Here is a 14,350-nt window from a genome sequence, read left to right as displayed (position 1 = left end):
TAGTAAATACACATAACTATTACTCTTCCAATATAATATAATATAATATAATATAATATAATATGATCATAGCAAAGAAATCATCTGATTTTCTGGGGAAATTCATATACTTAGAATGTCCGAAGTTCTGACTTTTATGAAAGGACCTGGATTTGGAGTTTATTACTTTCAAATTATCTCTTTTCAGTGTAAAACAGAAAGGTAAATAACTGCTCTTCAAAGAAGCTTGGTACCTACCTGGGGTTCATGATAAGACGTCGGAAAAAATAAGTCCAGGTGATGTAATCCAGTGCATCCTGCTTAGAAGTTATTGTACCTCCAGCAATCTCTGCATTTAAATGGTCAGAAAGCACTCCTAATAAGCTATGCAGTGAACAAAGCACAGGAAACACAGAAGAACATTAAAAAAAGCACATTTAAATGGATATCACATAGTCAAGATTCAGATTTAATGTTCCAGGATATAAAACAAATGTTTTGCATAATTTATATATTTTGTGTACAATTTTATATAATTTGTAAATAATTCATTCCAAATTATTTGATGGGAATTTGGTTTCAATTTCTCTTCTCCATGAAGAGAAATTAAATTATATTAAAACAATTTATATAATCTGTAAATTATTTAGTATTAGGAACTCAAAAATATGTATTATTAACAAATACTATATATTGATTTTCTTATCTTCCTTTAAAAAGTGTGTTTACTCTTTCATTTGAACATAAATATAAAGTGGACTAGTCAGAGAGAGAACATCAGAAAAATACTGTAATTACATAATACTTCAAGTTAATAAATAGTAATAATTTGCTGAAAGCAATCACTAGTATCTATCATATGGAAGTATCCAACAGATGGTACTTATTACTATTAATCACTTTGGGGAAATAAACTGTGAATGGAAAATATGCCTGACAGGGAGGCAGCTAGCATTTTCAGGAGGTGATGATGACATCACAAAAGTGGGTGGCAACAGAAGAGATACCTCAGAAAGTACAGAAAATACTACTCATGGAGAACTGGGGGAAGTATGAATAAATACTGAGATAGAATACAGGAAATACAGAAAGAAAGGGATAATAGGATGGATTAATGAGTCAAGATATTTCATTCATTCACTCCATGAACATTAAGTGCTTAGTCACAGAAGACACTATTACATTAGGGTTGTGGGGTATGCAGAGATGATTGTATGTGTTGAAAGGCTGGCATAATAAAATATTCATTTTAGCTACTCATGTAAACTACAAAAAAAAAAAAGAAGCAATGTGTAACAGAAGAAAAGGTTAATGCATAATGATATGTGGAACAATATGCAGGTATTAGAAACAGTTTTTGCAAAGGACATGAAAAAATGGTCCTAGTAAGTTGGGTGAAAATGAATTTGATATGTTGCACTGAATTCACCAGTAGCAGAGAGAGCAATCTGGCAAGATTTGTTGGAATAAATCACTATGACCCAATAATTTTACTTTTTCATTATGACTTGCCAAAGAAATTTTTACCTGTGAGGATAGGAAATCAAAATAGTTAAGTGCAACATTACATGTAAACAGGGGAAACTGGAAATGCTCTAAATGCACATTAACAGAGATGTGAATAAATTATGGAATATTCTGTAATAGATGAAATATTTATAATTATCATATCAAGGTACAAAATTTAATATTTTAGTTAATTTTACTGATAAATCAACTACGTTAATTCTCACAATGTAAACAGAGTTGTATAATCCACACTATGATTAGGCATTACCAATGTCCCAAAAACTCCCCAATTGTGCTGTTTTAGTCATATCTTGCTTAAAAGGATATCTTGAGCTTTCTTTATTTTACTGGCTTAACTACAGTGGCTTCAGTCTCTAGCACAATGTTTAAGTTGTAAAAGCACCATTCTTATATCATTCTCTATCTCAAATGGAAAGCTTTCAATACTTCAAAATTAATTTAATGTTTACAATTTTTTTTGCTTATATTCTTTATCAGAGTAAGGACATTGTCTTATACTTCTCCTTGGTAAGAGTTTTTTTTTTTTTTTAATGTATGTGTGCAAGATTTTATCAAATGATTTTTTTACATTTATGAAATGATCATATGATTTCTCATTTTTTCTGTTAATTCAGTGCATTGCATTCATTATTTTCAAATAATAAATCACTGTATTTATGGAGACAACTGCACTTGGTCGTAATTTCTCATTTTGTACATCACTAGATTTCATTGTTTTGTTTTGTTTAGGATCTCTACATCTTTATTCATGAGACAGAGGTTTGTTACATTCCTATCTTCTACTTTTTTCAGTTGGGTTTTGATATCCATGTTATTCTGCTCTCACAAAAGTTGGCAAATATTTCTCCTTCTCTACTATTAGAAGGAGCTCATGTAAAATGTTACTCTTTAAAAATTATGAAGGAGTCACTGGTGAAGCATCTTTCTTCGTGGAAAAATTTAAAATTTTATATTCAGTTCTTTTGACAGATAAGAGACTATTCAGATTTTCTATTTCTTTTGGACTAACTTTAGCTGTTTTTTATTTTTTCTTTTTTTTAAAGATGTATTTATTTATTTGAAAGTTAGAGTTATACAGAGAGGAGAGGCAGAGAGAGAGAGAAAGAGAGAGATCTTCTATCCGCTGGTTTACTTCCCAATTGCCCGCAATGGTCGGAGCTGCACTGATCTGAAGCCAGGAGCCAGGAGCTTCTTCTGGGTCTCCCACGTAGGTGCAGGGGCCCAAGGAATTGGGCCATCTTCTACTGCTTTCCCAGGCCATAGCAGAGAGCTGGATCAGAAGAGGAGCAGCTGGGACTAGAACTGGCACCGATGTGGGATGCCGGCACTTCAGGCCAGGGTGTTAACCTGCTGTGCCACAGCGCTGGCCCCAGTTGTTTTTTAGTAAGAAATTTTATCATTTGATCTAAATTTTAATAATTATTTGCATAAATTCTTTCATAATATCTTGTTATCATTTTAAGGTCTGTATTATCCTATCTTTTCATTCTTGATATTCAAACTTAAACATTTATCAATTTGATTCACGTTTTTGAAAGAACAAAATTTTGGCATTAATTTTTTTCTAATGTATGTTTATTCTCAGTTCACTAATTCTTGCTATTAACTCTTCTATCTTCTTCATTTGAGTTCAATTCGTTACTTTTTTCCAAATTCTTGACATGGATACCTAGATCACTCACTTTACATCTCTATTCTTTAAAATATATATTTAAGGTTATAAAAGTTCTCTTAGCATAGTATTAGCCATATCCAATAACATTTAATTCTTTTACATTTTCCAGGTGAAAATCAGCTTTAGCAGTTATAAGAGAACAAAGAATCCAATTAATATTTGCAGTACAGTCCACAAACACCTTCTGTCTTCAATGCAATTAGACTGTAGTAAAGGAGATAGAGCATACAGAAAAGACTATGATACAAATCTGAGAGGAAAAGGGTAATTTTCAGCTCAGAAAATGAGGGAAGGGGCTGGCGCTGTGGCTCAGCAGGTTAAAGCTGTGGCCTGCAGTGCAGGCATCCCACATAGGCGCTGGTTTGAGTCCCAGCTGCTCCACTTCTGGCTCCCTGTTAACATACCTGGGAGGGCAGTAGAGGATTGCCCAAATGCTTGGGCCCCTGCATCTACATGGGAGACACGGATGGAGCTCCTGGCTCCTAGCGTCAGACTAACTCAGCCCTGGCTGTTGCAGTCATTTGGGGAGTAAACCAGCATATTGGAGATCTCTCTCTAGGACTCTACTTTTCCAATAAATAAATAAATCTTTAAAAACATGCAAATAAGGGAAAACTTTATAGAAGGAATAGTGGTTACTAATCCACAAAGAAATATGGGGTAATTCTGAATTAATCTCATGTCCCTTTATTTTAGATACATATTTATTAACTATACAAAAAAAATCTCTCACCAAATTAACACTTTGTTAAATACTTAGTTTACCACATACACTACTGCCAGCAGTAGGCATTTGATACTTGTAAATACTCCATATAAGAGCTGGTATTGTTACAATCTCCATTTTACAGACAGGTACACTAAGTAACTGAGGAATTTAATAACTTGCTCAACATAAAGTAAGTAAATGACAAACTCCGTAGTTTAACCCAGGTCATCTGGCTTCAAATTCAATATGAATGAATAGTGTTCTACAAGGCTGCTTTTAAAAACTTCCCTGTAAAAATTGGAATTATTATTGAATGCTGTCTTAAAGTAATAATTACATTCAGTTACAGATCAAATTATCCTTTTACATTACAAGCACTACCGACTTTTTTATCTGATAAAATGTATTAAAGAAAAACATTAACTTGTTATGTAATCAATCTATTTAAATTAATTAAGTAAAATTTACCTTGATTCTACTGGGAAAGGTTCATAAAGAAATTTTTTGTAAAAATCTTTCTTTATGTCATGAACCAGAATTACAGCTTTGCCTTGGTCATCAAACTGAGGCCTCCCAGCACGTCCCATCATCTGGAGTACATCTACAAAAGACAGAACAAGATCGACGCTGCAATGTGGTAGCACAAGGCCTATTTACCAATTAGGTATACTTCTACAATATGATGAAATAACGCAGGAAACAGAATACTGTAAGAATATACATTCTATCTCTGATGCTACTATTAAGTTCCCTAAAGTAATATAATTTATTCAGAAAATTGGTAATTAAATAAGCAAGAAATTATGATGCAAATTGAGTTCCCAAAAGGGAATTCTTTGGTTAAATGCTTAAAAATACTGTTTAAGAGATATTAGTATTTTAATTAAACAAGAAAAAGTAAAAACACATAGAAAAATATCTTCATCAGTCACATGCTTATTTTTCCCATGAATAAAGAGTCTATTTGGCTTCCCCTTCCTCCCATTTATGGTATAAAAATTATTTCTGTTTTATATGGTAGGAATCTCTGAGGTAACTAAAGATTTAGGAGTGAGAGGCTGGCATGTGGCGTAGCAGACTACGCCTTTGCCTGCAGCGCCAGCATCCCATATGGGCGCCGGTTTGTATTCCATCTGCTCCTCTTCTGATCCAGCTCTCTGCTTATGATCTGGGAAAGCAGTGGAAGATGGTCCAAGTGTTTGGGCACCTGCACCAATGTGGGAGACCCAAAAGAAGCTCCTAGCTCCTGGCTTCAGATAGGCTCAGCTCTGAACATTGCGGCCATTTGGGTAGTGAATCACCAGAGAGAAGACCTTGTGCTGTCTCTTCCCTCTCTGTCCATAATTCTACCTCTCCAATAAAATAAATAAATCTTAAGAAAAAAAAAAGATTTAGGAGTGATATAGCTTTTACATGAATTCACTGAGTGGAAACTTATATTGTTTATGTCCTCCTTCAAGAACCTACTGAAAATGATTTTATCAAGTTTTAAAGTATGTTAACAGAGTATTCATGCATAAACTCAAGTGCCAGTGACTCTGGTTTTGGAAGTCCTTGAAGAGCATCATTTCTAGAGAAATATTTTTAAAGCTAATCACAGTAATGCTAAATAATAATTTATTAATAAGTACCTCATAGCTACTAATCTGTACTTTGATCTATTTAGGAATTTGGAACCATCAAGTTATCTTTTTTATTTACATTTTTAATTTATATAAATTGAACAAATTTCATGTATGTCATATATACAATTTTTTTTTGACAGGCAGAGTTAGACAGTGAGAGAGACAGACAGAGAGAAAGGTCTTCCTTCTGTTGGTTCACCCCCCAAAATGGCTGCTACGGCTGGCGCGCTACGCCGATCTGAAGCCAGGAGCCAGGTGCTTCCTCCTGGTCTCCCATGCGGGTGCAGGACCCAAGGACTGGGGCCATCCTCCACTGCACTCCAGGGCCACAGCATAGAGCTGGACTGGAAAAGGAGCAACCGGGACAGAATCCGGCGTCCCAACCAGGACTAGAACCCAGGGTGCTGGGACCACAAGCGGAGGATTAGTCAAGTGAGCCATGGCATCAGCCCATATATATAATTTTTAGTACATTTCCTTCCCTATCCTCCTTCCCTCATTTACTCCCTCCATTACTCCTGCTTCCTTTCTTATTTTTCTTCTAATTTTTGCAATAATATACTTTTTTTTCTTTGGGAACAAGTTTTATTATTAATCCAAGAAGCATCTAAGGAAATAGGCAATGGAGCTGGGCACTTAGGCTTATCTAAAACTTATGAGACATAAGAATATCCTCCACTGAATACACTAAATGATGTAAATCTTTGAGTTTGGTTTTACTTTAACTCTCATGATACAACTCTTTGAAGACAGGGCTCTTGCCTGGAAAGTTAGCGCAAAGTAACTCCTGTTGTTAATTTAACAATTAACACTCTTATGCATGATGTCAGTGATCACCCGAGGCTCTTGACATGAGCTGCCTAGGCTATGGAAGCTTTTTGAATCCTCAAACTCCTTCAATATTTAGGGAAGACCATATGCAAAGTGGAAGTTCTCTTCTCCCTTCAGAGAAAAGTACATCCTTCTTCAATGACCACTTCTTTCCACTGGGGTCTCATTCACAGAGGTCCTTCATGTAGGATACCTTTTGCCACAGTGGTTTGTCTTTCCATGCCTGAAATGCTTCATCAAGTCATCTTTTTAAAGATTTTAATTATTTATTTAGAGGTAGAGTTACAGAGAGAGAGAGAGGGAGAGACAGAGCATCAGTATTTTTATATTTATTGAACTGCCTTGGTAAAAGTAAACAAAACCAGTTCAATATTTTGTTTAATATTTGCACCAGAGACCAAAATTTTATAATTTGCTTATCAAATGTTTAAATACAAACAATTCTCAAAAATCTACTCCATGTAAATTCAAATTATTAAGATAAAAATAGGAGTTTAATACATCTCTAAAAAATTTAAGAACTACCTGTAATGGGAAAATCCACATAGCGTCTTGTTTTTCCATCATAATATTCTGTTCCCTTAATAATGACTAAATGAGCTGGAAAGTTTACACCCCAGGCTAATGTGCTTGTAGCAATAAGCACCTAAAAACAAGAGATAATATCTTTATATCAGAGTAAAATTCAACTTTTAGGTTACATTTTAATTTGTGTTCATGGGAGGAGAAAAAGATTACCTGAATTTTACAGTTTACAAATAGCTCCTCTACTGTTTTCCGGTCCCTTTCATGCAGTCCAGCATGATGCATTCCTATTCCAAAAGCAAGCGTCAGCTTCAGGTTGGAATCTTTTACTGTTCCAATGATGTTCTCCATCTGCAAATAAAAACACAATTATAGCATACAGACGCAACAGCTTTAAATTTTATATTTATGTAAATTTACAAATTTGATTAATTTTGATTTCTAATATAAAAATAGAGGTCCCATGTACACTTAGGATTAAAGTTAAATTAATTGGAACTGGCTTGTGGCGATGGATGCCAGTTTGAGTCCCGGCTGCTCCACTTGTAATTCAGCTCCTTGCTAATGTGCCTGGAAAAGCAGTGGAAGATGGCCCTTGGGTCATGCATGTAGGATACTGGCTAAAGCTCCTGGCTCCTGGCTTCAGCCTTGGTCCACCCTTGGCCATTATAGCCATTTAGGGAGTGAATTAGTAGATGGCAGATTGATTTCTCTTTGTCACTTCTCTCTTTCAGTAACTCTGCCTTTCAATTAAATAAATTATTTATTTAATAGGAAGAAAAGAAGGAAGGAAGGGAGGAAGGGAAGAAGAGGGAGGAAGGCAAGAATCACTATATTCTTACAATTCTATCAAATACATGTAATCAGTCTCTTTGTATTAATATCACATTAACATGAGAATTGATGAGAACTGTGTTGTAGTTATCATGAAGAATTTGCTATGAACCTGACAATCTAATGGATTAATAAGTTTCTTTAAAAAAGAAAGAAAATAGCATGATTCAAATTTGCAATCACAAACTCATTTTGGACTTCTAAAGAATGTTTCAGAGCCCATTTTGCTTTAACAATCCAAAAATACATTAATAAGAACACAAGAAAATAAAAAAAATAAAACTGGTGTACCTTTGTGTATTTCGCATTTCTTTGATCAGTAATTCAGCTAATTACTTTTCATATTTATTGACTCTTCCTCATACATCACCAGTTTATATTTTACGTTATGTAGTAGCCTTTTTTTCTATACTGGCTTGTGATAGCTCTATATAGTTCAAAGCTATCAATCCCTTGTCCATCTTATGCTATAGATATTTTTACCCAGTTATTAGTACTTTAATTTTATTTGTAATTTTTAAAAACTTAATGGATCTAAATTTTTAAATTGATCTCTTCTGTTCTATTGCTTAGAAAACTTTTCCCCAAATACATGTAATACACATTCACTTAATGTTTTCCCAAATTTTTATAGCTTTTATATTTAAATAATTATTCATAATTTATTTTTATATAGAAAATATGGCAGGAACAAAAGTTTATTTTATCTATATAATTAATCAATTATTCCAGTGACATTGGTTAAAACCAAGGGTAATTCTAAAAGTTCATGGAAATTAGGTGCTTTGAAAAAACTATTCATGAGTTTCATTTTGGTGCCAAAATAAGCTTGTCCTTTAATATAATTTTCTATGAGCTTTTAAATGTACTCTCATAATTCTGTTATTTTAAGTATTAAATTTATTTTATTTAGAATTTTTATATATCCTAGTTTTTGCATCTTAAGCAGATTTTATTTCTAGCCCTAGATTAGTTTACTACCCCGTCATATGTCTCAATGGTTTTTGAAACTCATATGAGTGATTACAAAAACAGTCCCACTGCAAGAGAAACTTATGGGCAACAAGCAGCAAATCTTTTCTTCCAGAATATACTCCCTGTAAAAATCTAAGTAGAAAGTTCAGCCTCATTCTGTTTCAGGACAGATTTCTACTTTAAAGCGGAGGATGACATAAAGAAGTTCTTTCTGGGCAACTCTTCGAGGGTAATAATGTAGATATTAAATGACTTGAAAAAACATGAGCCTTTAAAACAAGGGTATATTTTACTTTCATCTATAGCTTTACAACAATATCCCAACAGTAAGCACTAGTGGAGAAGGAATTTAGCAAAAGGTACATATGTGATTTTTATATGCCTGAGATAGAAGAATAAAAAACTGACAATGTCTTCAAATCTTTTTTATTCCCTACTATTAACCACCCATACTATAAACAAGTATACTTGTAATACATTTATTTTCTGACTGTGCATAAACCATTAAGTAGTGTACAAAATCCCCAGGTAGAAAAATTATAGCTGGCTGCTGCAGTTTAGTAAAAATGCATAAGACCAAAATATTCATATAATAAAACACTCCATCGGCTTTCATTCTTACTCATTTTATTTTTCAATAGCCAGGAAAACTTTGAGTTTTCTTATTGACAGCAAACTGTTTTACACCAATAATCCATAAAATAAGAATATGAAATATGGCTTTATGGTAATTAATGCATAAAGTAACAAAACATCACATGGTGCATCATACATATGTACAATTTTATGTCCATTAAAATGTTTAATTAAAATATTTTTAAAAATGAAAAAAATTTTAAGAAGTACCATAAGCACTTTTTAATGACATAGACATCAGAAATGTTGCTTATTGACTTTCCCTGAAGTAAATGCAATGTAGAAACAGCTCATTCTGATTCATATTCACAGTATGGCCACCTGATATTCCTGTATTATTTGCCTTATGAAATGTTAGCTGGAATATGGAAATGTATTAATGTAAACCTACTTTAAATTAGTACAGAATATGTAAGTTGACTAAAAATATATATTATTATTTATTTATTTTCAATATTTGTTTATTTGAAAGGCAGAGTTAGAGAGACAGAGAGAGAGAGAGAGAGAGAAAAAGAGAGAGGGATTCTTCCATTCATTAGTTCACTTCCTAAATGGTGGCATGGGCCTGGGTTAGGCCAGGCTGAAGCCAGGAGCCAGGAGCTTCTTCTGGGTCTCTTATGTGGGTGCAGGTGCCCAACTACTTGAGCCATCTTGGCGCTGCTTTTGTCAGGCCACTAGCAAGGAGCTGGATTGGAAGTGGAGTAGCTAGCGCCCTTATGGATCGCCTGCATTGCATTGCAGGTGGTAGCTTAACCCACTATGCCTAAACGCTAGCCTCCAAATGTATGCTATAAAGAAAGGTGCTTGTCTCATAAATTATATTTTAGCCATTCACAAATGACAGTCTGTTATCTATTTCTTTTTTTTAATTTTTAAAGCTCTTATTTAATGAATGCATTTTTCATAGGTACAACTTTAGGAATACAGTGGTTCTTTCCCCCATACCCTCCCTCCCTCCCACCCTGACTCCCATCCCACCTCCTATTCCCTCTCCCATCCCCTTCTTCATTATGGTTCATTTTTAGTTTAATTTTATATACAGAGGATTAACTAGTTACACTATGAGAATTAACTATTAGCTATTTCTTGTTAAATAGTTCACTATGAGTCTCTGAGGTTCTTTTTCGGACAATTAGTTTCAGAAATTATTTTTTATTTTCAATTTTGTAACTCAAATATATATTTGTATAATTTATAGTGACCATAGCAATGCCACTCATACCCCCCAAATAATGTACCATTTACCAGAGAAAAGCTATGAATGAATCCTATGGCCGGATGTCTGGTAAGGCATTAATGTCCTGCCTTTCACATCAGGGATGACTAGCAGTTTCTCACTCTTCCCAGCCCCGTTTTCACATAAATCAATGCATTAAAAAGAACTATTTGCCAATTCGAAATGGCAGACTTAAAATCCTCATGAGAACAATCACACACACACAGACAAAAACAACTTCATTTACTACATAGTTTCTGTGGATGAATTCCAAATTATTCGAACATAAAAAAAGCGAAATTTATAGTTGTTCATCATTCAGCACAAGATACTACTAAGACAGCCTATATAATAAATTTGAAGATATAATTCTGTAGATTAAATTATTTACATCTTTGTTGCTAGCTTAAAAATAAGTTTCACTTGAACAAATCACCATACTAAAGGATTTTTTTTTTCAGGATCTTAGGATACTAAAAGGTTAAAACATGAAAACAGATATTTGCTGAACATTTATTATATATCACCCATATCATTTTACAAATTTTATCATATTTAATCTTTCATATAAGGTAATGCAATTTTAATATAACTGCTCATTTAAGCAACTTGTTATGTTTTAAATTCAAAACATAAATTCAGTGATTTTTAATATTATTGAGTAGCCTTTCTCAATCCTAGTTTCACAGAAGAATTAAGCCCAATAACAAATATTTGGGTTACTATTTTTTAATTTCTCTAAGGATAATTTCAAAATATGATTAAATTTATAAATTAAGTATAATTTTAGACAGAGAGAAGAAAAGTTTCTTTATTAAATAAAATGCTGTATTAGGACATTAGGATTGCTTCTTGTTATGAAAGGCTGCTATAGAACTAAAAAACCCCCTCCATAATAAATAAACACTTTGCTAGAGCAAGTTTTATTTCCATAGTTTCACTTCTGTTTAACAAATACTTGTGATGTATAGGTATCTTTCCAATAAAGAGCCTCAGAAATACATTTGACTATCTGATAGTTAAACTCACAAATTATTCAATATGGTTCCTAAAAGAAATATAGATCTATGTTCTTCTAAGTAGTGGTCTTTCTTTTTTTTTTTTTCTTTTTTGGGTGGTGGGGGAGGAGGCACATATGTAAACTGTTGAACCATTTACTTTAACTTAATAGAATTTTCTTATATTTTAAATTTATTATACTCAAAAAGCTTTTGTAGAAAGATAGGATTCCATTTAAGTAGATACATTACTCTGTGCCTGAAATACATTCCAGTCAGAATATAATTCAGTGAGTTGATGACAATGCTGGCTCCAAAAGAAAGGAGGAGACCAGATTGGACAAGAATGAGCTAACAGATTGTGCAGCCCAATTCTGTCCCTTTGAGTGTGATATATTGTTTCAAGATGCTAAAAACCCATACTTTCTCAAAGCATATCTGTTGTGCTGGTTTTCCCATTTTCACAGAATCCTCATTATCAAAACTCTGTACTCTTTTCAAAGCATGTCAGACTCAGACCATATGCCACTGAATATTGCTTATCAATTGTCTAAAATGCACAATAAAAGATGCACCATACAGAAGGTTCATGAAAGTTACGAAGACTTTTTTTTTTAAAGAAAAGTGATTAAATGTAACACATCTGGTACAGATGTTAAATGAAGTTAAAACATTTCCTTACAATTACCAAATGTTAATTTCTTATGATACACTTCTGTATGATAAAATCCCTAGATTAAGGGGAAAGAACTAATGATGGAAAAAAGAAATGCTTTAGAACATTCTGTTACAAAATAATTCAAGAAATAAAATAAGAATGAAGGTTTTTAAACTTTACAAGTACTCCCAAAACTTAAAATTCTCTGACTGCTTTCTCTGAAGCACAGAAAATAACACCTCTAAGTGACTCACCATATTTTTACTATATACTTACATGTGATTATATGTAAAGTACACATAAAATAAATATATAGTGAATTAAATATATAAATGAGTTATAAATAATGACAGGAAAATCTTTGTTGTATCAGCCACATACATACAATATTACTTTCAAAATTTGGCCTAATTTTTAATGGTAATAATATCAAAATTGGTTATGAAAATAAAGATTTTTAATTCATGCTTCTTATTTAATCCACTACACCACTGGCACGAAACTTCAGTGTAATCACTTTATATTTATTTTTGAATACAACTTTTAGACTATTTCCAACTTTGTAGAATTTAGATTTTAACACACATTTGGGGAGCATTTTCACATATTGAAAAGCTTTTAAAATTGAGATAATGAAAGGGTTAATTAAATAATTTTCTAAAGGAGAAGTTTACATGAATAAAGACAATATCAACAAGAATTAAATTTGGGGGAAAGAACACATTTTGTATCAAGAAATCTCTCTTTTCCCAAGATGCTGGTTTCTTCTGACCGATATTCGAATATCTCTGGTGAATTGGCCATCCAAGCAGTGAGCAACAAAGACCTATTTGTCCATGAACAAAACTGATGACCACGAATTAACTTTGGGGTATATTCTTCAAGTGGCCTAATCCTCTCATATTAGCAGGGAAGGGCAATGGCCACTTGTATCCCACCCTGGAGCTGCTTGTGTGGAGAGCTGAACTCACCACTGGGACTCCAGGGACATCCCAGCAGCTGCTGAGAACATCTCCTCTCAGTAATTCTCCCTTCTGTTCCTGCTAGGCCATCAGCTACTTATAAACGTTTTGTTGATACGAGGAAATGGTTTGTTGGGGGAGTTGATGGGCTCTAAGACTGAGTAAGCTGAACATGGCTTTATGCCACTTGGACCCAGCTTAGGTCGTTTCAGCATGTTCTGGTATCAGTTGGTAGGAGACGAGAGTCTAAGTTTTTTTTTTTTTTTTTTTTTTTAATTTTCTGTTGGTTTGACAACTGATAATTATTTTCTTTTAAAGATTTATTTATTTGAAAGGCAGTGTTACAGAGGCAGATGCAGAGAGACCAAAGATCTTCCATCCCTTGGTTCACTCCCTAAATGGCCACAACAGCTGGAGCTGGGCCGATTGGAAGCCAAGAGCCTGTAGCTTCTTCCAGGTATCCCAGGTGAGCGCAGGGGTCCAAGGACTTGGGCCATCCTCTACTGCTTTCCCAGGCCATAGCAGAGAGCTGGATCTGAAGTGGAGGCATTTACCTCAGTTCCTCTGTGAGGAGGATTTGGATTTGGTTTAGGGGAGTACTCATTTGATTGGTTGTTTGTAGGAGAATTTCTCTCTCTTCCGTGAAATAAGAGCAGTTCAATTTCAGCTCCATGCAAAAGCCCCCTGGGGTTGCATATTGGCTGACTGGGCAGCTCACAGTTAAGACCCTATGACTAAGAAGGAAATGGTGTTTTACTGTAATACTGTGTGGCTTATGTATGTATTAGATTTGAAAGAAAGATTGCTGTTAAATGGGTCCCTAACTGTAAGGCTATTCTGTAGCTAGAAAGGTTTTGTAAGAGATCAGGTAAATTCCTTAAACTTTCCACTGGCTGTGTCTGGGGCAATTAATGTCCAAGGAGACATGTTAGGAGTCCCTCCTAATTTAGAAAATGCTGGAGCTACAACTCTACCTCACCTGGATGGTAGAGCAGAGGCCAAGGGACTCCTCTGATTTCTTAGTTAGAAATGTGCCAGGGGATTCCAATTCAATCCCATCAAGGTGGCATATACCAATGCCATCTCACTAGTCCAAGTGATCAATTTCAGTTCACAATTCATCACACTGATAGGTCTAAGAGTCAAAGGGATCACACAAACAAGACTAGTGTCTGCTAATACTAACTGATAGAATCA

At 34.0% G+C, this 14,350-nt stretch overlaps 1 protein-coding gene across 1 annotated transcript in view; it reads right to left on the bottom strand.

Moving 5' to 3' along the window:
- ASCC3 (activating signal cointegrator 1 complex subunit 3) overlaps positions 1-14,350 on the bottom strand; it is a 366,541-nt gene that overhangs the window by 100,515 nt on the left and 251,676 nt on the right. Inside the window, exons 31-34 of the mRNA XM_002714874.5 lie at positions 7,088-7,225; positions 6,875-6,995; positions 4,362-4,494; positions 238-363 (exon numbers count right to left, since the gene is read on the bottom strand). Of these exons, the coding sequence (XP_002714920.2) occupies positions 238-363; positions 4,362-4,494; positions 6,875-6,995; positions 7,088-7,225 (518 nt within the window). The remainder of the gene's footprint in view (positions 1-237; positions 364-4,361; positions 4,495-6,874; positions 6,996-7,087; positions 7,226-14,350) is intronic.

The sequence above is a fragment of the Oryctolagus cuniculus genome, chromosome 5 (genome assembly GCF_964237555.1).
Source record: "Oryctolagus cuniculus chromosome 5, mOryCun1.1, whole genome shotgun sequence".
Taxonomy (NCBI): Eukaryota; Metazoa; Chordata; class Mammalia; order Lagomorpha; family Leporidae; genus Oryctolagus; species Oryctolagus cuniculus.
This window is presented reverse-complemented; position numbering and strand designations above follow the sequence as displayed.